Source organism: Sipha flava, unplaced genomic scaffold, assembly GCF_003268045.1.
Source record: "Sipha flava isolate LNK unplaced genomic scaffold, YSA_version1 130_pilon_pilon, whole genome shotgun sequence".
Lineage (NCBI taxonomy): Eukaryota > Metazoa > Arthropoda > Insecta > Hemiptera > Aphididae > Sipha > Sipha flava.
The window spans coordinates 1,915,852-1,942,617 of NW_020271756.1; the positions used below are offsets into that span (position 1 = coordinate 1,915,852).

Consider the following 26,766-nt stretch of genomic DNA (forward strand, 5'->3'; position numbering starts at 1 on the left):
ATAAAAATTATATGGTGCTTACGAATTTTAAAAAAGTTATCAGTTTAGTATAAATCTTTAAGGTCGCCAGTTTTTAACAACTATGAATTAAAATGAAACCTTTAAAAAGGTTCCTAAAATATTATTTCTAACCTATTTCAACTATAGGTAAAAATATACCATACACTATAAAGTCGCCGAGAAAAATAATACTTAAACGTAGTCTTATATTTGTTAACCTTGATAACAAAATTAATCAAGCTTAGCTCGAAATCATTTTTCGAGTGTGATTGCCCGAATATCAATGTTTTCAAATTTAAAAACACGAACTCCGGTTGCCAACTTCCGACCCAATCAACCCGAACATGTCATTGAGCAGTTCTTTTCTTATCTGAAATATTTTGAAACCGTTGACAAACAATATTATTTCGAGCACTTCAAATGCGTGTACGAACACTTTACTACATTATAATATGTGCGCTATAGTTAATTTTATAAGCACTACTTCGTAAATAAACCTAGACTCGGCGGCGGGGGTTAGAAACAGTTTCTTTTACGTGTAAATGATTTGACATCAATTTCGTATTTCTTAACACCTAACCTAATAGTCACGTGGTATGAGGTTTACTTATAGCCCATCGAAAAATTGCACTTATAACCTGTGAACAGTGACGTACACATAACTTTTGTATGGGGGATCAGTTGCAAAAAAATTATTATGGAAAGAAAATTTCTAAACCTAAGTACTTGCACATTTAAATAATAAACAATAAAATATATATATATTGAATGTGTCAAAGTAATAATTTACAATAAATCATTGCAATATTTTTTTGTTTCCTTATAATTTCCTTACATTAAGAACACTATTTCATACAATTTAAAAATACCTATGGGGGGGGGATCTGACTCCTAAATCCCCCCTTGTATACGCCTCTGCATGTGAAACGGACAATATAGTGACGTCAATCTGTTCATTCAAATGTCTGTGATAAAAAAATATTAAATTTACCTATCCTAAAAAAAAATGTTTTACACAAAAACGGATCAAAGGCAAAGTTAATTCTATAAGCTAGTTATATTTTCTAATACATATGTCCATAGCACTGGTTCAACTACCTACTATCTGATAATGTATTGGAGAATCAACCTACCAGTGACGCCGGACCCTACTTCCCAATTTTATGGCCGGGCGTTGTTCATAACCACACACTTTTATATCTTAATCCCACATATTTTCGCCAAATTAAATCGTTCAATACCGCACACATTTATATATATATCAATTACGTATATATTTATCTAAAATAACATGAGTGCACCTCGAGACCGAGCGGGGTCACTCGCTCGCTCGGATAGTTAAAAACGAAAATATCCCCCGATTTGCTATGTAACATCACCCCTAATAGGTCCCAGGATAAAAAAAAAGATTTTGTGTGTGACTCATACGAAACCGGCAACGTGAACTGTACATGCAAAGTGTGCAGAGAGAAAGGAACTGTTAACCAAATGTGTATGGTTTTGAACTACCGACCTTTCAAGTTTCCCTTTTTAATAATAGAATAAATATGTGCGGTATTGAACGATGTAAAATGTGCGGTTATGAACGGTAAGTGTGCGATTTCGATGACCGCCGTTGTGGCTGTATCTTTTGGATAGTACATTTGTTGTTCTAATAAGATATAATAATGATTAGAGAGATTATAACTTATAAATCATATTGGGTGGATGGCTTATTAGATTTGTTTTACTCCTCAACAGGCACGAGGGAGCTACAGCACCCTCTCCTCTGAATTTTCTTATCGTGTACTCAAGTCTATAATGAAAGAGCAATCTCAAAAATAAAACCAGTTCAAACAAAATTAATAAACATTCTTTCACTAGAAAATTTAAATAATTCAATGCTTACTAGTTTTGAAAATGACCTATTACTTTTAAAATACCTAGCAAATCATGCAATCGAACTAACACTAAAAAATATAAAAAAATAATTACCTATATTTTTCAAACCAAAATTTCAATAATATCCAATATATAATTAATTAATTTTTTATATTGTTTGCAATATTTACTAATAAATAAGAACTTAAAATATGCCCTCTATACGAATGCCTATTTATTACAATACATGTCAGGTTATCACAAGTTGAAATTGTTAGGACTTTGGCGTCACTGTACCTAACTATATACTATAATTGTTCTGAACATGCGAAGTTAGTGTACGTGGATGATGCATGTAGGGAGACGTAACACACGTATACAGAACAAGCTGATGTGAAGTCCGCTCGGACGAAGAATGTAAACGATTTTTTCAACGGTGGTTACCCGCAGACCGATTGTTTACGGTGTGTGACTTGCAATATTGATGTATTTACTTAGTTGTACCTAGATGAATAATTGGCTTCCGATGAAAAAGATATTTTATTAAAGTGAGCTGAATTATTCCCCAATTTAATTTCCTTTATACGTTTCTTTATTTTTTTTCACATTTTACCGGTAAGGAATAAATTAATTTGAATGCGCAGTCCCTGCGTATAAAATTACACAGTGGCGTTACTTGAAGTAAATATTACGAAGGTTATGAAATGTAATAAAGTATAACGAAATCCGTGTACCACCGCAAGCGTAGGAAAAAACGCCAGAATACTAGTACTAGGCTCTCTAACTAATATTATCTTTATACGAAAATTCAAAGCATACGCGTCATAATTTTTTTTTTTTTAAGTGAATACTTATTATGAAACGATAAATGAAAAAAATAGTTAACAGATAATTAAAGGAAATCCGGTTAAATATACTATAAAGAGCGTATTAAATATTGCGTGAATTATAATTCTATATTAATACTGATTGTAACTGGGAACTATCACGTATGATTTTCGAATTTACGCCGTCAATTATTTTAAGTATGATGTTTAAGGATCCCAAGGGTCCCGGGGCACTGCCTAACTTTACCCTATGATAAATACGCCGTACTTCAAAGTGATTGTCATCCGTTCACCAAAACATTGCGAACCGATCGGTGGTATGCTGCGGACCGGCGGACCCTTTGGGCGACCGGCGACGGATCGTACGGGTAAAACAATAAAAACACTGATAAGATTAATCGCGCGCGCTCGCCTGCTGCCATGCTGTATAACAATGCGTTATAATATATGTATGTGTCGCAACTCACGACCGTCCTAATCAGTCGGAACGATTACGGCCGACGAACGACAATAACAACGTTACATCATAACGTAGGACCGACGTGTGACGGTAAGTAGTGCAACGGCGAAAACGAACACGACTTACCGTGATGTCCAGCTACTGCGGCGTAAGTGTCCCAGCGTCGAGTCGGCCACCGAAATTCGGCCCGGGGCGGGACGGACAACGCGCGCACTCCGCCGAACCGACGATCCACAGGTGTTGTCCGGCACGCGATTGTGTTATCATACGATGCGCGACACTGAAGCTGCTGGTGCTGCGGCCACGACCTACCTGTGTGGTCAGTGCGCCCTGAACTTGCGGCTGCAACAACTACGTGCTGCAGGGAAGGGCGGCGGACGGCGGTCAGGGGAAAACGGGAAAGGGAGGGAAAACTCTCGACTCGGATCCGGCCGGAAACGCGCGTGGGCGTAGTAGTGGTGGCGGTGTCTGTGTGCGCTTCGGACAAGACGGCGTCGTACGCGTACCACACGGTTGCGCGCGTTCGGAACACAACACGACTGGTTGCGAGGCGTGTGATGTCACTATGACATCATGTCCGTGTGTTGTAAAACGCTTAACCTTAACCACTCGGCGAACCGGTGACCTTGAACGGTTGCGATCAAACTGCCAGCGGACCACCGCTGGCACCTACCTACCTATCCGCGCGCGTAAGATTATAAAAAATAACACTTTGTTGTTTCGTCCCCACCATCCGCGTCTCGAGTCACACATCTCATCCGAGACGAGCACTTGGTAGCAACAACAACAACAACAACTCACTGCTGCTATCACTACTGCTACTGCTGCTGCTGCTGCTATTACTGGTACCGCAGATTATTGAATACGTAAATAATAATAGTAATATTAATAACAATAATTATACGGTGCAACGTAAGAGGGGAACCGTCCCGTACCGGTCCGAGATTTCCTGATATCCTGGACATTATATCCCCCCCCCCAATCGTTACACTTAACAATTATATTGTATTCGCCAAAGAGCGATAAAAATATAGGTGTAAGATTTTTGCAATCTCACCTCCCCACGTTACCTATTCGTTGTCACTCTTCCCCGTCCGTATGACAAAACACGACGATTTCGAGTTGGCCAGAGCCTAACGTATATAAACAACAAAAATCTCATCGTAAAAATTGCCAACAACGCTATTATAGACCATAATAGTCGACCATGTCGCGTTATCATCGCACATTGTATAAAATTCGTCGATGCTGACATGAAGTTAACAACGATTCCGCCGTTGCCAACATAAGACTATCATGTCGTTATCACCGATATTCCCTCCACCACTTCCCTCGTCCGCCGAAACAATATCGTGATATTGCGTACCGTGAACGTGCGTGTCCTTCGCATTTTCCCCCTGATAATACCGTCGGCTCGCTGTTACAGTCGAAATATGATTCGCAAGTTCATTACCAAACGGCGAAATCTGTCTTTGTCGAAAATCCTCTTTGCGTCCTTCTTTGGAGTGGTGGGAGGCGTGTACGTTTGGAAACCATTTTTCGAATCGTTGGATTCCGAACGTCTCGAAAAAACCAAGGTTCGTTCATCACCTACATAATAATAGTAATAATATCATTTTAAACTACGTCCGTGCCAAAGGGGCGGTTTGTGCAACATCTACCGGAGTACTGCTCTGGTTAAAAGAATTTTCAATAAACATGCTTGAGCTAATGACCGCATATTTTCGGTCGATTAATTAAAATGTTATTAATGTTCAGAGTTATAAGGTAATTCAAACCAATCGAAAACAATATATTTAGTGTTAATGGTTTTAGTTGATCTCGGACCCTGTTAGATTAAAATGTTCAAACTTCTTGTATTAATGTATCCAATTTTTGTTCATTCATTCTGCAAAAAAATAATTTAATTTGTCAACTTGTTGATATTTTATTTCATTGTTGACTTGACTGTCCAGCTGATATCCTGATATCGGACCATTACCATTTCTGTCAATGTTTATTTTTCTATTCCCATCATTGATTACCTGAATTCATGTATAGATCTTATTAATTTTTCAGGAAGAATGAATCCAAACATTAAGAACACACAAGCAGTTCGACCTGGTGGTCCCCTGACAGGTAATGTTAGCAAAATTCTTGCATTTGTTGGTTTGGGCTGGTTTGCCTCTATGATTCTATCACGGTATGTGATAAAACCACTAAAAAGAAAGGCTCAAATGAAAGAAAATGAAGAACTTATGGACTTTCTTTATGAAGAACAATTAAAACAAAATAGTACACAAAAAAAATTTGAAATATGAAAAATTTAAATAATATTTTTTTTCTATACTTGTTACAATAGTTTATATATAATAGTAAATACATGTAGTTATTACATTTTATTCAAAGAAATATTATTAAATTATATAATTTTTTTGTGAATTGTTCCTTGAAATAAAAACAGTTGATGAATTTAATTTATATTTTAGTAATAATACTTAATGTTCATATGTTGTTACCAAAATGTTGCTTACTTAATTTTTTGAATAGAATATGTCACATATTGTAAGAACTAGACAGTGTTTTATTTTTTTTTTATAGGAATGCATTTTCTATTGTAAATACTGAATATCTTTATTGTATTTAGTAAAGGAGTATAAAAATTTTTATTATAATATTTTCAGATCATATCTGGAAAATGGTAGTGTAAATTGAAGAAAAATTATTATGAAAGGAAAATTAATATGTTAATTTAATATTTCCTCCTTTCCAATACATTTTAAGTTGACTACAAATTTGATTATAATTAATAAATTATTTTTTAATTCTGCGTTTTCTGAATAAATCTTGAGATGGTCCAAATACTACTATTATTCTCATGATACTCAAAACTAAAATATTTTTTAAAGAAAGTATAAATATTAATAGAGGATATTTGAAAAAAAAAATAGCTTATCTTTTTATAAATTATTTCTTCATTCCTCAGGAAATATGAGGCGATCAGATCAAGTTACAATTACCTAAGGGTTGAAACATTGGAAAAAAATATACAACAATTGAGGGATATTTTACTAACAACTTTCAAATGTTTCTTTCATAATCCAGTTCAATTTAAGGGTGGTATGACTATTTGAGTATAGAAACAATAACTCAAAATTATTATTTAATCATTATTGTTTAGATAATTACACAACACATTGCTTATGAATTTAAAATATGTTCTCACAAATATTAAAATAAAACGTCCTGCTCGTATTATATAAAAAAATAAAATATAAATATAAAAAAAATATTATTTGTTGAATATATTACGAATTCACTCAGTACTTACCTAATATTTTCAAATAATATAAAATATTATTTTATAATAAGTGGCGCTATCTAATCTTCTTCAGATTTACGATCACCAAAACCATTGATTTTATTAAAGACATAATCAATGCTAGAACCATCCCGTCAAACACCCATTTCTATCGGATATTCGAACCTTCCAATCTGATCCTTCGCCATCTTATTATATCTTCTCTTGTCACTCCACTTATTCATCTAAGCATCTATATTAATAAAATCACAAAACTCTTTTAGTGAGTTGACTATATACTCATTATTAGAGGCGTACCCAGGAATTTTTACGAGGGGGAGAGTCCAAAATTTTTATTTTATCTATTCTCTAATTACGAGTATAATTACAGTTTAATTCAATACCAAAAAATTACAGTTAATAACTATAGTATAGTTAATAGCATAATAAACTTAATACATATTAGGTATATTATATAATCCTTAGGTTCCCAAAGTGTGTGTCGCAATGTTTGTATAGGGGCGCCGCGCCGTCATGAAATATTATCGGGTCTAACATTTTCTTGATGATTAGTCATGCTATGACTTAGAGAAGGGTGCCCTGAAAAACCTTAGATCAAAAAGGGCACCTTGAGTCGAAAAAGTTTGGGAAGCACTGATATAATCTATAAATTTGTATATTGAAGATAATGAGAAATTAAAATACACTATATACTATTATTATACTATTTATAATTAAACCATTGAGTATGTATACATTTCAATGGGAGGACGTATTTTAGGGGGGGGGGTCGAAGAGGCGATCGCCCCTCCTGAATCCGTATTTAAGGAATCGATCATATGTGAGATACACATATCAAATTTTTTTAATGTGGATCTTTTTATATCGATATTTAGTGTCCATACTTAGTGAAAAACCAAATAAAACGCAAACGTAACTTTCAAAACACAGACAGGTGATAAAAAAGAACTACACAAAATTCGATTCTAAGTGGATCCGGCAACAGATTAAAAAAAAAAAAAAAAAAACCACAAATATTGAGGATTCACCTGATTTAAATATTACCAAAAATTTAACTTGTAAATTTTGAGCCTGAATTAAGAAAAAATTTGAGTCCCCCCTAGAAGTAAGTCTAAATACGCTCCTGATGGGGGATCCGGACTCGAAAACCATCCCTTTGGGTACGCCCCTGTTCAGTATATATATATATGGAAAAATGTTGAAATATTTTTCCCTATACCGCTTGAATGTCAATATGCAAAATGTCAGCAGCAGTTTGTATTGAGTTATTTCAAATACGTACAGCACAACCAATACCAATGACATTTGATCGAGACCGACATAAAGCATACAAATAATATACACATATTGTACTATAATATTATGTCTTATCGTGGATCGCGACGTCGTGATCGTAATCGTCTCTATGCGGCTATGATCCATTACGACGAAGACCAATAATAATTTTATATTCCAATAATGGAATTCGATACATACAAATCAGTAATCATAATAGAATAGCAAAAACATTATTCTACAAATGCATAATTATATAAGACAGTGTTTTCCAACTGGTGTTCCATGGAACCTATGGGTTCCGTAAGCTTAGGCGATGGGTTCCATGAGAAATTTGGGAAAGTATAAATTAATTAGCAATATTTTGATTTGAATATAGAACTCAACATAGAACTGGAATTGACACATTTCTCGATGTGAGGTGCGTAGTTTGTAGCTTTTCGGGGTATACAAAGACTAAGAATAAGTTTCGAAATCAATTGAACGCGGCTCCGGACTTACGAATCCAATTTTCAGGAATAAATTCAGATTTAAAAACCGTTATGAAAAAAACTATGGAAAGATTCCAATCTTCTCGTTGAATCTATCTTAGAGATAATGAGAGACAAATATTAAATTTTAAGCTTTGATATATAAATTTATAATATTATAATAATAATAAACAAAATAAAATGTTAAAGCCGTCTTGTTTTTTTTTTATATTAATGACACTCTTGTGCCGGAAGTGTCCGATAACCCACTTATTAAAGTGTACAAAACATATGTCTGCACTAATATTATAGAAAAAATATTGGGGTTCCTCAAAACGTTCAAGCTCCTGCAAAGGTTCCGCGGGTAAAAGAAGTTGGGAAACACTGATATACGATATACATACTCCGTAGACCGTAATTTACGTTTAATACAGATGGATGAAGATTATATTTTTTAATATTTATTTGCATATTTTCTGTGATATGAAAATAGTCATATTTTTAAAAACGGGACAATTTAGCGTCCCGGAAGCATATGTCGGGACAGACTTACGGTACTTTCCCGTATAATACGGGATGTCTGGCCACCGTATGTATAAATACTTTTGACTTCAGTGTAACTGACATCAAATAATAAATTGTGATTTTTCGATTAAACCATATTTTTGATAATTATATTATTCGTTATCATAATACGGGTTGAGTGTACAAAACACTTATTTTTGTATTTGGTTGGACAGCCCGGACGAAAACGGGCACACACGATTACAGAAGTTGCATGTTTCAATTACGAAGCACATTTTACTCCATTGCTTCACCAGTGCACGTCAATCCACTTGTTGTTCAATAATTTTAAATATTTTCAAACGTGAATAGAACTCAACAACCAATATGGTAAGTTATATTTTACTAGTTACTGAGTTTGTAAATAAAATAACGCGCTTTAAATATATATTCAATACAGATTTTTAGTCGTATCACTATGATTTACTATTACATGATGAACATAATTTGGGAACAAATGGCACTTTACCTCGCCCCTTACGAATTTAATTTTTTTTTTATCTCAAATGGGATGTGTTTTTCAACGCTGATTTTAAAACCGTTTCAATTTCTTTTTTTTTTTTGCGGAAATAATTAGTTTGGAAATTATGGTGTTGTGAAATTGACATTTGTATATTATACTTTATTATTAAAGTTATTATACATATTTTATATCGTCAAGTACAATGTTAATGTGTATTACCTGAAAATTCTTTGAGTTTCTGTGCACGATTAACAGTTCTACCAGTGGCGTATGCTGTGTATTCACAGCATACACTTCACAAATTGAAAAATATTTTTTTTACATACTAATGTTATGTTTTTACAGAAACTTTTTCAATTGTACTAATTTAGTATTTTATAGTTTAATATTTTGTGGATTTTCTTCCAAATTCATTAACCATTAGGGTTGAATTAATAAATCCGCGATCAAAATCAAATCAAATCAGTAAATCCGCAAGACCATGGCCACGCCCCGCGCTACGGTCCATATAACTGGTGACTAATACCTACTAGAGATCAGCACGGGCCGTTTTTTTTCTGCCCGATCCGGCCCAAAATTTAAACTTATAAATTGTCGTCGTCCAGGCCCGGTCCATATTTTATTTTTTTTAAGTCTAGTCCGACTAGGCCCTTTTTTAATTTTTTTTCAAAGTCCAACCCAACCATGCCCATTTGTAAATAAAAATATACATCAATTATATTTCCTTTCAGTATCAACTTAGCAGACAAAAACATTTCATAAAGACAATAAATGTATTACAAAAAAAAATATGCTAAATTTTATTAAAATTTAAATATAAAATTATTTATAGATATAAAATACATTATGCTACAAATTAAATTAATTAGTTTTGGTTTGACCGACCCGGCCCAATAAATATTACTGTTCCACATATACCCAACCCGTAATATTTAAATTATGGCTTGGCCCGGACCAAGCTCGGTGTAGGTCGAGCCGGGTCGGACTAGTCCGACCCATGCTGATCTCTAATACCTACCATGTTTATTATGTATGTAGTATCAGGGGCGACTTATCCGGGGAGAATTTGGACTGCGTCTGCCTTTAAAAAAAACAGCTACTTGTAAATAATTACTGTTTAAAAATGTATAGAAATATTTTTGTTTTTAATGAAAATATGTTTTAGCGTTTTATATATTTATCATCATAAATTTAAGGCCACAAAATATAATACCTATGAATAGTTATTTCGATGGAAACACTATTTTAGTCATTTCGACGACATTTGCCGTTTCAATGAAACTGACAGGTTCAATGGTAACACATAGTGGTTTGGCTTGTTGGACGGAAGGGGCCGGAGAGAATAATCCGCGGATTATAGACACTATTGAAACTGAGTTCACGACAATGATTTCCGTATTGTGGCACCATCGTTAGTTGCTGTGTACACAGTCATTGGCGAATTCGCAAATGAAAAAAATTGCAGAATTGAATTAGTTTATAAAAAAAAATGTATAATTAAATCAAGTTAAAAATATGAACTAAACATTATGTTCATATATTCATAAATTATGAATTGAAAAATTTTAAATTTTGTATATACATGGCCTTCATTTTTCAAGTAACTCCGATGGGCTAACTGTCCAAGAGTTCAAATCAAGGTCTCAAAAGAAAAAAATTTCCAAGATGCCAATTTTGTCAACAAATATTAACTGTGGGTCAGCTGACCCCCTGACCCCTCAGATTCGCCACTGTATAGTGTTATAAACTAGGTAGTTTAATATATATTAATAAATACATAAGACTTAGTATGTTTAAAGTAAAATTTTAAAAACAGTATAGGGGTGGTGAGGGAGGGGCATAGCATAAAATCAACTTACCATATAAACATGCGGTTTATAAGTTTTATAAGCTGAAACCCAAACTACGCTAAGGAGTTATACACTACACAATTGATTAAAATCGAATAGTTCGTTTCAGTCTACGAGTACATTATTCTGAATGCTTCCCCGAAGGAATCGAGTAAATTAAATTGACCATTGTGATATCTTACTGATTATCAATTGAGTAATTACCATAGAGGCGCAATGCTGGTTACTAGTTTAAATATATTAATATTGGGAATACCGAAATATAATACAAAATATCTTTGATTATTGTCGCCATCATCAAATTCCACATAATTTTATGCGCTTTCGTATACATTTACTGCATTAATTAAATATATTTCAACTTTATATTTTATAACATAAATATCCTAGTACTGTGCAGTGTGCACCACCACAGCATTAGCCTGCGAAAACTATATTTTTTAAAAACGTTTACAATCTACACAAAAATAATGCATTATATTTATAAAATTACATTTAACCTAACCTATGATTCTTTTGAATTATTGTTGACCATCAATCAAGTGTGCTCCACAATTGTTTAAAATGGGGAAAAGGTGTTTAAAATACAATTTTTGTAAATATTATGAAATTTATTTGGGGGAGGGGGTATTTGCAACAAGCTTGTATAGAAAATTATTTAGATGCCTTTTAAAAAATGTATACACAAAATATGGTTTTTTTTTTCATTACTTTTTCTAAATAAAAATATTAACTTACAATTATTTAGTTATACATTCAATAGTCATTTTTGGTAGTAAAATTTTTATTTTTAATAACTGTATTATAAATTCTCGATAATAATGTGATTTAGAAAAATGTAGAATCAATATAAGTATTCTTATTAAAATTATTTAAAAAAAAATAAGAAGAATTTATTTTAGTTAATTTTTTTATGCATAAGGCATAAATGATAGATTTTGATATTTTTTTATTTTTAATCAAAGAAATTAATAATGAAGATATCAATATTTTTATAAAAATACACTTAAAATATTTGTATTTTGTAGTACCTACCAAGTCATCACTTTCAATTCAACAATTGATTGTTAAATATTTTATGGCTTAAGTTACTCCAAAAAGTTATTCTCATTCCAAAACAAATTGTATACTTACTTAGAATACAAATAAAAACTTTACATTTAATGTAAATTCAAATAATTTTCAATTTCAGCGTGAATGTATTTCTGTTCATGTCGGTCAAGCTGGTGTTCAAATTGGTAATGCCTGTTGGGAACTGTATTGTTTGGAACATGGTATTCAACCTGATGGTCAAATGCCATCTGAAAAAACCTCTGGTGATGACAGTTTTAATACCTTTTTTAGTGAAACTGGTTCTGGTAAACATGTCCCTAGAGCTGTCTTTGTTGACTTGGAACCTACTGTTGTAGGTAAGATAAAATACTAGTCTTTAATTAAACATAATAAAACAATTGATTTAATATTTCTCAAATAGGTAAATAATTTTATTTATTTTATATAGATGAAGTACGTACAGGCACATACAGACAACTTTTTCATCCTGAACAATTAATTACGGGTAAAGAAGATGCAGCCAATAATTATGCTCGAGGTCATTATACTATTGGCAAGGAAATTATTGATATTGTATTGGATCGTATTCGCAAGATTGCTGATCAATGTACGGGTCTCCAAGGATTTTTAATATTCCACTCATTTGGTGGAGGTACTGGTTCAGGTTTTGCATCATTGTTAATGGAACGTTTAAGTGTTGATTATGGGAAAAAAAGTAAACTTGAGTTTGCCATTTATCCTGCACCTCAAGTAAAATATTTGATAGAAAAAATGTACTTTTTATTATTTTTAATTCACATCATTGTTATAGGTTTCTACAGCAGTGGTTGAACCATACAATTCTATTTTAACTACTCATACTACTCTCGAACATTCTGATTGTGCTTTCATGGTAGATAATGAAGCAATATATGACATTTGCCGCCGAAACTTGAATATTGATCGCCCTTCTTATACCAATTTAAACCGTCTTATTGGACAAATTGTATCATCTATCACAGCTTCATTACGATTTGATGGAGCCTTGAATGTAGACTTGACTGAATTTCAAACTAACTTAGTGCCATACCCACGAATACATTTTCCTTTAGTTACATATGCGCCAGTTATATCAGCTGAAAGAGCTTGCCATGAACAATTGTCTGTTGGTGAAATAACCAATGCCTGTTTCGAACCAGCTAATCAAATGGTGAAATGTGACCCTCGACATGGTAAATACATGGCTTGTTGTATGTTATATAGAGGTGATGTTGTACCTAAAGATGTAAATGCTGCTATTGCTACTATTAAGACTAAACGTTCAATACAATTTGTAGACTGGTGTCCAACCGGGTTTAAAGTAGGCATAAATTACCAGCCACCAACAGTTGTACCCGGAGGTGATTTAGCTAAAGTACAACGTGCTGTTTGTATGTTATCAAATACTACAGCTATTGCTGAAGCATGGGCTCGTTTGGATCATAAATTTGACTTGATGTATGCTAAAAGAGCATTTGTCCATTGGTATGTTGGTGAAGGAATGGAGGAAGGAGAATTTTCAGAAGCTAGAGAAGATTTAGCAGCTTTAGAAAAAGATTATGAAGAAGTAGGTTTGGACTCTGTTGAAGGGCAATTTGATGAAGGTGGAGAAGAACTTTAATAATTCTAACCTGAAATGATTTTGCAATCATCTAATGAATTTTACTATTTTATTGAATGTTATTCCTGTAAATTATATTAAGGCATTAGGTTATTTATAAAAGAAAAAAATTATACATAAATATAAATATAATGAAAATAATATTTTACCATTTTAGTTATGTACTAGTTAATAATTTTCTTGGTTGTAAATGATTGTATTATATCTTTTGAGAACTCATTTCTCACTAGTTAATTTGCATTTCACATCTTCAATTTTGTGCAATTTTTTAGATAAATAAATTACCATGTAATTTTATAAATATTTCATGAAAATGAACTTAGAAATTATTTATTAGATCACTATCAAATTGTTCATTTGATAAATCATCACAATTGTATATAAGCATGATAAAAAAAAATACATACCCAAGTTTACAATATGTTGGTAAATATTGTTTTCTAAACTTTAACTATTCATGATCGCTTAATGCATCGATACAGTGAGTTCCATTTTTATAACTACTTAACAATGTATTATAAAATACATTAAACAAAAATTTAATTTATTCTTATATAATTTATAAACAGCCATAGAAAATAAGAACTTGAATTTTAACACGTTGATACATGCCATAACAAATAACTACATAAATTTGGATAAAATTATGTTCTATACACTCCAGCCATAATAAATTACATTTATAAGTATTTAGAAATTAAGATAGTTGAAAATGTAGACTATAACAGCAGTTAATTTTATTTTATTTGATTTATTAATATTTCATAAAGAAAAATAGTATAGAAATAATATATTAATATTAATAATGTAATGGGTAAAGCCGAGCATTTTTAATGAATCTATACTTAAAGGTTCTAACATTTTCTAGGTGAGGCCTGATTTTAATTAATCTCTTCAATACTAACATTGTCGACTATGGACTTATTTATTACTTTCAGTTGCAGTATAATACTTTTTGTTTTTGCGTCACTCACATTTTCAAATTAAACGATCGGGTCGATTATATTATACATCCGCGTAAACTCATATTCGAGTATAGAATGTCAATTATGTAATAACAGTATTATTTTCTTCTTAAAAGTATTTTTACCCGTACTTAATGTATTCGTATGTTTGAAAGGTTTCTCACTGCCTTAGCTTTAAACTAACAATATTGTAGTATTTTTGAACAAACATTTAGTTTTAATTCTGCTAAAAAATAATTTTGCAAACTATTAAGTCTGAAATATTACTGACGGTCCTCTACCCTCATCGTCATACTAAATTCTGTGATTGAAATACTACTAATACCTATTAACTACAGTAAACTACTGCTAAATAATTCTAACTATAGGTAATTACTTCTAAATCAGTCTTACACTAAATTATTATGTGATCATTTATTTTACTGAACTCATAACACTTGATTCATCATCAATATATAACTAACTTGTATTAACTGCAATTAACTATTGATTAATTATTTTAACTAATATAATTACAGTTAACTATTACTAAATTATTCTAACTTATTAAATATTGTTAAATTATTCTATTTATAGTTACTACTAAGTACATATTACATTAAATTACTAGGTATTAATAATTAATGGTTAAACTTAGCTGTAAACTAAAAAATTGTTAATATACGACTTTAATAGTGACATAAGTCGATGCTTGTTCGTTATTTTTTAATCTAACTGTTATATGTTTGTAATTAATTCTTTGTTTTGACGTTTAAATGAGTAAAATATCGAAAAAATATAAAATTAATTCATCGACAAACACTGAAAACTAAACAAAATTGAAATAACGTACTAGTGTATATACTATGCAAAATATAATTAACTAATTTCGTTTTATTGATTTGTTTCATATAACAATCAATTTAATTTTGGCCAACATATTTTTACATTACTTTAAGTAATCAATAATATCTATTAGAGTCAACATCAATATTATTAATTTTCTATTTACATGCACTCGTTTACTTGTTCAAAATATAAGTAACGAAAAATATGAAAATAAACAAAATTCAACTTTGGGCTTTTTAGAATTATTTTTACTTTAGCTACGTCTATTTCGTTCAAAGCCGGATAATTCAGCTAGATAGTCTAAATAATTAAAAGCATTGGAGGTTGAAAAAATATTCCACAATCTATAGCAAATTAATAAGAAAACAAATTAGATTTAGTTGATTATTACGACAAATTAAATGCCTCATAAAAAATAACAATATATGGACATTTGGTTTTCTTTTCAACATATTTATTATATTATATACTTGAGTTACTGATACGGCATGTGCTAGAATATATATATATATAATAATTAATTACTGTGACTATTCAAGTCTCCAGATTTCATGATTTTAAAATGTGTCAAATCATTTTAAATAAAACTATGCATATAATAGTATTAATATGTAAAATAGTGGAACTAGTGAAACTAGTAGACTGATCTTATGTACAGTGTGACCTTATCATTAACAGTTGGTCAAATTGTTTTTAATGATTGTTTATCTTTAGTGATCGTCGGCGCCGCCGAAGAAATCGGCATAATAATAACACGGTAAAAGTATAACTGAATTAGATTTAATATGTGAATTTAAATATAATTTATAATAATAACAATAAAAAAAATGTCTACGAGAAGTCAGACTAATGCAATGGGTTTGTCTGAGGTACATATTGTCTAGTATTTTAAGTACAAATTAATTATATACTTTTTGTGGTTTGTTATGCTTTTAGGAAGTACAAAGGCATTCCGTGCATACATTAGTGTTTAGATCGCTCAAAAGAACTCATGATATGTTTTTGTCTTGTCAAGGAATGTTACCACCCATCGACGAAGAAGCGTTAGTTAATTTGAACATTTAAATTAAAATTTAAATGTTTTATAATGTATTATTTGTTTAGGGAAAAGATTAAAAAACTTGTCAAGGCACGTGACTGTTATGGGCTAGTCTTTGATAAAGTAGAACGTAATAAGATAAACATGAAGAAGTCTCAACCAAATCTTCCTAAATCTGATACTGTTGATACGTATAAAGATAATCTTCCACTGTCCATAAGTTAGAACAATTAATATTTGGTATTTTTTAAAATATTGACTAAATTAATTATTATTTTTAGCTGACAATCCTGAAAAAAATAATAAAAATACAGAGACTAGTATGGTGTTATCAAGTCCTAGTACACAAAACATTGCTGCTGCTAATCGCCTTATTAATCATATAATGCCAAAGCCAAAATGGCATCCACCGTGGAAACTATATAGAGTTATTTCAGGGCACTTGGGTTGGGTGCGATGTGTTACTGTTGAGCCGGGTAATGAATGGTTTGCTACTGGTGCTGCGGATCGAGTTATTAAAGTAATATTAAATATATATTATATAGTTAAACTTGCTATGTAACATTATATTTTATGTTTTTAGATTTGGGATTTAGCCACTGGAAAATTAAAACTTTCTTTAACTGGACATGTGAGTACAGTAAGAGGTTTACAAGTAAGTCCTCGACATCCATATTTATTCAGTTGTGGGGAAGATAGACAAGTAAAATGTTGGGATTTGGAACATAACAAAGTGGTTAGACATTACCATGGACATTTGAGTGCAGTTTATAGTCTTTCATTACATCCAACAATTGATGTTTTATTGACTGCCGGTCGAGATTCTACAGCACGAGTATGGGATATGCGTACAAAAGCTAATGTTCATACCCTCACTGGACATACAAATACAGTTGCCAGTGTTGTCGCTCAAGAATTTGAACCCCAAGTAAAATAATTTAACTGAATTATTTGTTAAATATTTACTTTACCTATTTCAGTGTAAATGTATTGTTTCATTTAGGTTTTAACTGGATCTCATGATTGTACCATTCGGTTATGGGATTTAGCTGCTGGTAAGACTAGAGTTACTCTTACAAATCACAAAAAGAGTGTACGGTCACTTGTCTTACATCCTAAAGTGTTAGTTAAAAAACAAATCTTTTATAAGTGATAGACAATAATTTACTTTATGTATTTTTACTACTTATTGTTTAGATATATGTTTGCCAGTGCAAGCCCAGATAATTTAAAACAATGGACATGCCCAGATGGAAAATTCGTTCAAAATCTTACAGGTCATAATGCTATAGTTAACTGTATGGCTGTAAATTCTGATGGAGTATTGATGTCTGGAGCAAATAATGGTTCAATTTATGCTTGGGATTGGAGAACAGGTTATAATTTCCAGAGAATGCAGGTATATTATGTTTATGTTTTATTACTTAAATTTCATTAGTAATTGATTAAAAAAATATAAAATGTTTTTAAACTAGGCTCCTGTACAACCTGGATCTATGGATAGCGAAGCTGGAGTATTTGCTATGGCATTTGATCTCAGTGGTACTCGACTTATTACAGCTGAAGCTGATAAAACTATAAAACTTTACCGTGAAGATGATACTGCTGTAAGTATATTCCTGAGTATTTCTTGGATAGAACATAGGTTTTGTTTGACTTTTAAATCTATCACAAAATTTAATTTTGTTTTAATAATATCTGTACTACAAAATTAAGTATAATTTCAATAACATTTATGATGTTATTGATATATACTAGTTAAATATTCTATCTACCAATAGATATTTATCTGCAATAATATTTAAATAAACTAGCATGATATCTATTGTATAAATTTATCTTCTGATGGATATTGAAGAATTTTATTAAAAAATGTATTGATTATTATATATTATATGTAAGGAACGGATTTATATGTAATAAAAATACATAAATATGTACATATATATGTAAGTATAATTTATAAAATATGTACTAAAACCATCCAAATATGTAGGAAAAAAATTAAATTAAAAAAAAAAAAAATTATAATTATTAAATTATCAAATATTAAATGTCGCCTATTAGATCTGAAAATATTTTTAAATGATCATTCCACATCAACCTATGTCGGTTGATTTAAGCATATTTGAAGGGCATAATATTAGAAGGCAATAATTCCAAATTTTTAGAAGGGTGTCTGCCACTCACTATGTCATTGATTGATTTAAAATCAATATGGCCTGAAATTTTTTTCTGTAAAAACATGAATTTTCTTTTTTACTACTTCTCCTATTGGTCCGTTTACGAGTTTTCATTTTGCAATCATTGATTCGACAATTTGCATACTTTCATTCAAGGACATATTTTTGTTTCTAATTTTGTAAATGTATGTGCAATAAAACTAAAATTCACCGAGATGAAAATTAAATTAGTTTTCAATGTTTCATTTTGCATAATATTTTGAGCTTTTCTAATAGCGATAAAAGTTCTGGATTTAAATTTGAAATAATTTCTTGTATTTTTGTACAAAGAAGACGTATGAATGATGAAATAATAAAATGTTTAAAAATATTTACAAATTAGTGAAATATGTAGAAAAATGTAAAATAAAAGTAGCATCATATTAATAAGAATAATTTAAATCATGAACATTTCTTATCAAATTTTAAATATCTCGTTTTAATAAAAATATGTATTTACATATAAATCCGTTCCCTAATTATATGTATAGTTAATTACATATAAGATGTATACATTTTATATCTTAAATACAGTGAAGTAAATTAGGAAGGGAAAAATTATATCCTTCACCATAGTCTAGTTTTCAGTTGAATCTTGAGTTTGTTTATTTTTAAATTTTCTTATAATACTTGAATTTATATTTAGTTTTTTTTAATTTCTGTTAAAATATTAGTTGAAATTTAAATTTTTATAATTTGCATACATCAAATACGTCTAAATAGTAATTATTCTTTTTAGAATTATTGTTACTTATCCATATTTGATTGAATACTTTATCTAAATTAGAAAAATTTTAATGTATTGTTTATCTAGAATAATGTCAATCCTCAAATATTTCCATTTTTTATGGACATCTATCAAATTGTCTGTATTATATATTATAAACATTAATTTTGCATAATAATTGTTAGAACTATAGAAGTAAAATAGTATTCTAAAAATATGTACTATGTATATTATTCAACGTGTAAAAAGTAAACTTATACTTTTAACAATGAAATTTGCAATTTTATTTAAATTATTTGTTAGAATGTTTAAAACTGGTTAGTTGAGTTTTGATATTGTTGCAAATTATTAATTCTTATTTTATGATTTATATTCTTGTTGCTAATATAATATTCAATCAGTTTATTAGATTTATCATTGAGTAATATTTATAAACAAAATATATATTTAACTGCAATTTTTTTTTTTTACTATTTTCAGCAGAATGTTTTCTCTTTGAAGAGAGCATTTATAACAATATTTATTACTATAAAGCATATGTTTATTGTTTAACAATAAAATAATTAATTACATAAAAAATTGTTTGTATTAAAAATGTATACTTTTTTGTTATAGACTGAAGAAAGTCATCCGATTAATTGGAAGCCAGATATAATCCGAAGAAGGAAGTATTAATAATTTTATATTTATTTATTGATATTTTGATTAATAAATAAAGATGACAATTTTGTGATTAAATGTTCATGTCAAACAATTTTAAGAGTTAAATTTTTTATATTAAACTGCAATTTATTTACTATATCATAAACTATTTTTATTTCTATGGCCTATCTCAGACACTGATTTTGCTGTTGATGTTAATAATCAAAATACTCTACCAACTCTATTTTTCCCTAGATTTATTTTATTTATTTATTTATTTAAATGGGACAAGCCCAAAGTACAAAGTAGTAAATATAGGAGATCGGTTATACATATAGTAAGTAATTATTAAAGAAAAATGTAGTAGTGGTAGAATAATTCATAACAGTAAATACATAATACATTTAAGTAATTTGACTAATAGTAATAAATAATAGATATCCTATTTTCTTAAGACGGATACACATCAGAGCATTTTGGTGTAATATAACTGTAATGCTCAGGTATGTACAGTGTTACTGTATCATTTGTGCGTGTTCACTTGAATGTTGATATTTTGACGAACATCAAAGGAATGTTTCATTACAAAACTACTAGTGTGTACAGTGAAGCAGTTGCTCACAGTGAATTGCCTGGTGTTATACTCGTATGTTCATTTGATTTATATAACTGATGGATAGACTGGCAAACAATCGATACAGAGTAGTGTTTGAACTTAAATGTTCACACTGATCATTTGTAACATGTAACAATCAAATGAGAACAAATTCTCTTACATTACAATTAAATGCTTCGGTATGAACTCATCTTTATACAAGGCCGGATTGGACAAATTCGGCCCACCGAGTTTTCTGTATATTACCAGCACACTTACTAACTGGCGGCCCTTATCCAAATTTTTTGAATCGCATATTTCAATAGGTGCACTAATCTTCAACTTTATAAACTATTAATATTTTCTGTTAGCGGCCTTTCACAACTTAAAAGGCCAAAAATTGACGCGGCTCACCGAGTTTTGCTCGGTAACTTGCTGGGCCAATTTGGCCCTGTTTTTATATATCAGCTTCCAAATTGAGACAAAACCAGTGGATGCAGATATTTAACAAAATCACGTCTACTGTCTAATTTGTGCTTGTAATAATAAATGTGTTAACTAATAACTTATAAAAGTTTAAACAAAGAAAAAAAATAATTTTTGATTTTTAAAAAGTAGCTTACCTTCGAGCAATTTAATTTTTATTTTATTATTTTTATAAGTTAATTTCACTTTTTCTTTTATAGATTTTTTTTAAAAATTAATTTATGAACGTTTTGCATTCAATTTAAAGTTCTATTTTCTATGCATTCAAATTATATCTAAATAATTGCTTTTACTGTAACTGAAGTGTTCAACAGTTCTCATTTGAAAGAGGAAAAATTTGAAAATAAAATTAATATTTTGTTGGTGAAAACTTGAGCGTAGGTAAATTTAGTCCCAAACGAATTTATCTTTTTTCGAAATAGATAAGCTGAGTCCCAATATTAATATTGAAATTAGTAAACTGAGTCCCACGTATAAAATTTAAAGAGTAACTGAGTCCCTCGTATAATAGTTAAAGCGGTAAATTGAGTCCCGTCTATAATATTTAATGTATTAAATTTATTTAAATGTATTTAAATTATAAGTATAATCGTTGATATAGGTAGCTATAAATTCACTTAGTACGATAGGTAAGTATATCTTATCCTTACATCTTTAAATATTATTATATTTCGCTCCGTATTATTATGCAACATTCATATAAGTACCTAACTATCTACAACAACGCTGGATGTAATATGTGATAACTGATAAATGTAAGTTTAATGTACGTAGTATAAAATTGTTAATATGATTAAAAATGTGTTAAATAAAAAAAAAAAAACAGCATTTCATCATATTTCAAATTACCGCTTTAATATTTATACATGGGACTCAATTTACAGATTTCATTTTTATGTGAGGAACTCAATTTTTTTTTTTTTTTGGTGGGAATCAGCTTACCTAAAATTAATAAAATGGGACTCAATTTATCAAACCCTGAAAACTTGGTGATAATATGTGATAACACTATCACTAAAGAAATATCTGATCATATAGGGATTTTATTTGAATAAACGTTTTATTATTCTGTCTTCATTATTTTATATTAATATATTTAAATAAGTATACTTATTTATACATTTATTTAATAACTAATTAAATATATTAATTTTTCAAAATGTTCCGAAAAAATACAACTACTTTTCTACCACATTCAGTTTGTCATAAACATATGCAAATAATTCTTGTACGAACTAAAAAAACTCATTGGGTGAGTATATTGTTGAATACAATTATTAGCAAAAGTAACTTTTATACCTACCTAATATTCTTATATTATAGTCTGTAGCTAAGAAGAAGATTCATCCAAAAGACAAAGCCTTAGAACATTTTGATGACTTTTATGGTTCTGTATACGGGAAAAGATGGAAATCAATACGACTTGCACTGTTGTTACCACACAAATATATCGCTGTAGTGAATAACTTTAGTGATGCTGATAAAATTTCTCAAGAACTAGAGGTATTCCTGATTTAAAATAATTGAATTGGTTCTCATTTGGTTGAATTTATTTCTGTTTGAAAATTATATATTATTAAGGTGAGCTGAATTGGTTCCTGTTTTTCTTTTTTACCATTTCTCTAAAATTTCCAAGTATTCACTTGCAGTATAATAATTAATAAAAAATATTTTTATGAAAATATTGGATCAACATAAAATAATATTGATTTATACTATAAGATAATATTAATATATATACTAAGTATAGTAAAAGGACGTTTCACCCCTTGCCATTTCGTCCCTGTCAAAAAAACAAGTCCACGGACATTTCGTCTGTCTATTATTAAGATAGGACATTTAGACCCTGGGAGTTATATAGATTTATTTATTCCTACTTATAGGACATTTGGCCCCTGGAATTTTAAATTACTAGATTTAAATCGATTTTTTTTTTTAACTTAAAATTTAAATTCTTTTTAAAACGCACAATTGCACAACAAATTTAAATCCACATTAACCATATATTGCATAAGCTGTATACACCACAATCGGAGAACAGTTATAGACACGCACCAATAAAAAAAAAAAATTATAATGACAATAATAATTTAGGTACAATTATATTAAGTAAACATAAATTATAAATGTTATATGATTATTCCTGTCACATTTGTAAAAATATTATTATTAAAATAAATCTATATTATTCCTGAGGCCAAATGTCTTATCTTAATAATAGACTGGGACCAAATGTCCGTGGACTCATTTTTTGATGGGGACAAAACAGCGGGGGTAAAACATCTGCGATTCACTAAGTATATACTAATACCTACAATCAAATACCATTTTTTTATATAATCTGTTCGGTATATATTTATATTTTATAACAATTATAGGTAAATAATTTTATTCTGCAAAAAAATTAAAAAATTTTAATATTAGTTTGGTAATAGAACTGAATAGAAACAGGAAATTATTCTGCTCATCTGAATAAAGTACCTATTTTAAATAAGAACCAACTCAGTCAATGATGTTGGGCTTGGGAATTAATTCAGTACTAGCCATATAATTATATTTTTATTATTTTTTTAATTACATAAAGTTCATTATTAAATAGTTATTATAACAAACATAATATTTATTTTAAGTGGGCAGGAGCGATGAATTTAAGAAAAGTAGTTGAAGCGTACACACCAAATGTTGAAAATAAATTCCTTAATAAAAATAAAATACAAGATTTGGATAAAACATTAGAAAAACTATTACTAACTGGTGAAAATAAAAACAATACTAATAAAGAAAAGTGAGTACAGTAAAAATTAATAACATAACCTACTTTAAACTTTATTAAATATTTAATGAGTATTTTCTAGAGAGAAATATGTAGAAAAAGCATCGCTTGAAGAGAGTTTATTAGAAGCAGAATGTGATGAAAATAGACTAGTTGACCCTGAATCAAATTCTAATATTGGAGGATTATATCAATTTATACCAGCTACTGAACTTCATGGCAAAACTGACTGGATTCCAGAATCCCAACATTACCAATACTATGAAGAAAATTCAGATTTCCCAATCAATGTATTAAACGAAGAAAGTTCTCTTAATATTCCACCTCACCTACAATTGTATACATTTGACCGGGGAGATTTTTCTTCATTTCCACGTTCTAAAATTAGGACCACCAAAGTCAGCAGTAAGATAATTATTTTATTATTTTTTACCAATAAATGTAATAATTTATTATAATAAATATATATTAATATAATATAAATTATATTGAATGTTTAAACTTAATTATTAGTCTTTAATAATATATTATAAATAACGATCTTATACTATTTGTATTATATTGAAATCTAGGTTACTATTTGATGGATGGAGGTTCAATTTTACCTGTATTGGCGTTAGATTTAAAACTTGGTGACAGAGTATTAGACATGTGTTCTGCTCCTGGTGGTAAAGCATTAGCAGCGCTTCAAACATTATTACCAGGTTATTTTTTTAATGTTTATGTATTACTATATTCAGTGGTATGTTGAAAGGTTATATACCTAGGCATTATAGTTGAAATTTGATACAGTATATTTTACAGGTATGTTTTGTTAATATTAATTATTTTAAAATGTACTAATATTTGCATTTATACATTTAAATCCTTAAATGTACATTTATAAGCACAAAACCATGAACTTTAGCAGCAGTTCTCTAACTTTTATGACCACAGAACTCTTAGGAAATAGTTTGATTCAAAGAACTCCATAGTCTCTAACTCCGATTTAAATCTAATTTTTCAATTATTCATTGATAGACCAACACTACAAAACATGTTTTAAAGATAATTTATGATTATTGTTTATTACAGTTACAATTCTCAATATTCACATACATCTTGCGAAATTCTTGAGATTGTCTCATGGAACCTTTAAGTTCTCCGGAACACAGTTTATATAATTTAAGAATTATAGGACTATGGAACCATTTATAATTTTACATGAGGTATTTTTATAAAATACTTGGGGTGAGGCCCGCATTTAGGGGGGACATGGGTAGGCACATGCCCAGGGGCGTCAAGTTTCAGGGGTGGCAAAATATTTTAGCAAAATTAATTTTAAAAATGATGTACCTAATGAAAAAAAAAAATAGTATGTTTTATTATATTATAATTTGTTAATTAAAAAAAGTATTAAACATTTTTTATTTATAAGTTGTATTTTAATATTGTATTTTGTATTTTGTATTTTAATATTAAATCATCTCGATTATGGACAAAATAATAAGTGTTATATTATTATTATTTATTTATTATATATTATAAATTATATGCCCGGGGGCGCCAAATTTTTAAATACAGGCGTGCTTGGGATGGATGTTAAAATATGTGTTGTGTAATGTACATCATGGTTCATTAATATTGATCATGCTACTGAATTAATTGTAAATAATTGAACAAAAAGATGAAGAAAATACTATTTAGTATATATTAATATGATTAATTTTGAATCATAAAATAATAAAGACTTATTGGACATGTTTTCAATTAGTCAATTTTTTTCTTTTTTTAGAATCGCTTGTATGTAATGATGTTCAAGAATCAAGAATTAAAAAACTACATAATGTTATGTCTGAATTTATTATTGACTATGAAAGTTGGGGCTCACGTCTAATGATTACCCAAATGAATGCACGAGATATTGATGAACCAGACGTATACAATAAAGTAAATATATCTACTGTACTCTTTTATTATTAAAAACAATACTTAATTATTGTCTAAATAAAATATAATAGTTTTTTTTCTAATCTAAATATTTTATTTGAACTATTATAGATATTGGTAGATGTTCCATGTACTAATGACCGTCATAATTTATTAGTCAACGATAACAATATATTCAAACCTAATCGTGCAAAAGAACGTTTAAAGTTGCCCGAAATACAAGCTGATATTTTAATGTAAGCTCTCTGTTAAATTATAAAATTATGTTTAATTTAATGTTTTATTATTTTTTTTAGTACTGCCTTAAAAAACATCGCAGTGGGTGGTACTGTAGTTTATTCAACTTGCTCTTTATCACCTATACAGAATGATGGTGTAGTTAAAATGGCCTTGAAAAAAATATGGGAAGAAACCAACCATCAAATAGTTATTAAGTTAGCTTGATCTATAAATCATAATAAAAGTATATTGTTAATATTTATTGTATTGTGTTTAGGGATTTGACAAAGCAATTTGAACCTCTCAAGTCGTTGTACTCATTGAAAAAAGGATTGAAATTTGGTCAATTAGTGGTGCCATTCCTACCTCTAAATTATGGACCATTATATTTATGCAAATTAGTCAGAGTAAGATAGTTGTTTTCATATTTATCAGTAATTTTACAAATATGTTTTAATGGTCTTAAAACATTTTGGTTTGTAAAAACAAATTATGTATATTCAAAAAATATAGAATGTATTTGAAATTGTTATTATATGTTCAATTTAATTAATTTCTTTATGAAATTGAACTGATTAT

At 29.5% G+C, this 26,766-nt stretch overlaps 5 protein-coding genes across 5 annotated transcripts in view; 4 read left to right on the forward strand and 1 right to left on the reverse strand.

Annotated features, from left to right (window-relative positions):
* Positions 1 to 4,004, reverse strand: part of LOC112694494 (myocyte-specific enhancer factor 2-like) — a 90,193-nt gene extending 86,189 nt beyond the window's left edge. Inside the window, exon 1 of the mRNA XM_025569971.1 lies at positions 3,274 to 4,004. The gene's annotated coding sequence lies outside the window, so the exon portion shown is untranslated. The remainder of the gene's footprint in view (positions 1 to 3,273) is intronic.
* On the forward strand, positions 3,418 to 5,478 carry LOC112694471. Its single transcript, XM_025569935.1, has 3 exons — positions 3,418 to 3,466; positions 4,407 to 4,724; positions 5,206 to 5,478. The coding sequence occupies exons 1-3, from the start codon at positions 3,418 to 3,420 to the stop codon at positions 5,445 to 5,447; spliced, it is 609 nt and encodes a 202-aa protein (XP_025425720.1). The 3' UTR covers positions 5,448 to 5,478.
* A 3,462-nt stretch (positions 5,479 to 8,940) lies between these two features.
* Positions 8,941 to 13,865, forward strand: LOC112694522 (tubulin alpha chain, testis-specific-like). Its single transcript, XM_025570018.1, has 4 exons — positions 8,941 to 9,087; positions 12,263 to 12,479; positions 12,572 to 12,873; positions 12,935 to 13,865. The coding sequence occupies exons 1-4, from the start codon at positions 9,085 to 9,087 to the stop codon at positions 13,760 to 13,762; spliced, it is 1,350 nt and encodes a 449-aa protein (XP_025425803.1). The 5' UTR covers positions 8,941 to 9,084; the 3' UTR covers positions 13,763 to 13,865.
* A 2,422-nt stretch (positions 13,866 to 16,287) lies between these two features.
* LOC112694521 (pleiotropic regulator 1) lies at positions 16,288 to 20,325 on the forward strand. The gene is made up of 9 exons (XM_025570017.1): positions 16,288 to 16,424; positions 16,492 to 16,598; positions 16,660 to 16,814; positions 16,876 to 17,114; positions 17,178 to 17,522; positions 17,598 to 17,716; positions 17,792 to 17,993; positions 18,070 to 18,201; positions 20,159 to 20,325. Exons 1-9 carry the CDS (start codon positions 16,383 to 16,385, stop codon positions 20,216 to 20,218), a joined length of 1,401 nt encoding a protein of 466 aa, XP_025425802.1. The 5' UTR covers positions 16,288 to 16,382; the 3' UTR covers positions 20,219 to 20,325.
* Positions 20,326 to 22,425: 2,100 nt separating this feature from the next.
* On the forward strand, positions 22,426 to 26,666 carry LOC112694501 (5-methylcytosine rRNA methyltransferase NSUN4). Its single transcript, XM_025569986.1, has 9 exons — positions 22,426 to 22,518; positions 22,590 to 22,769; positions 23,897 to 24,051; positions 24,122 to 24,444; positions 24,612 to 24,743; positions 25,814 to 25,968; positions 26,080 to 26,204; positions 26,265 to 26,402; positions 26,465 to 26,666. Exons 1-9 carry the CDS (start codon positions 22,426 to 22,428, stop codon positions 26,601 to 26,603), a joined length of 1,440 nt encoding a protein of 479 aa, XP_025425771.1. The 3' UTR covers positions 26,604 to 26,666.
* The last annotated feature ends 100 nt before the right edge of the window (positions 26,667 to 26,766 follow it).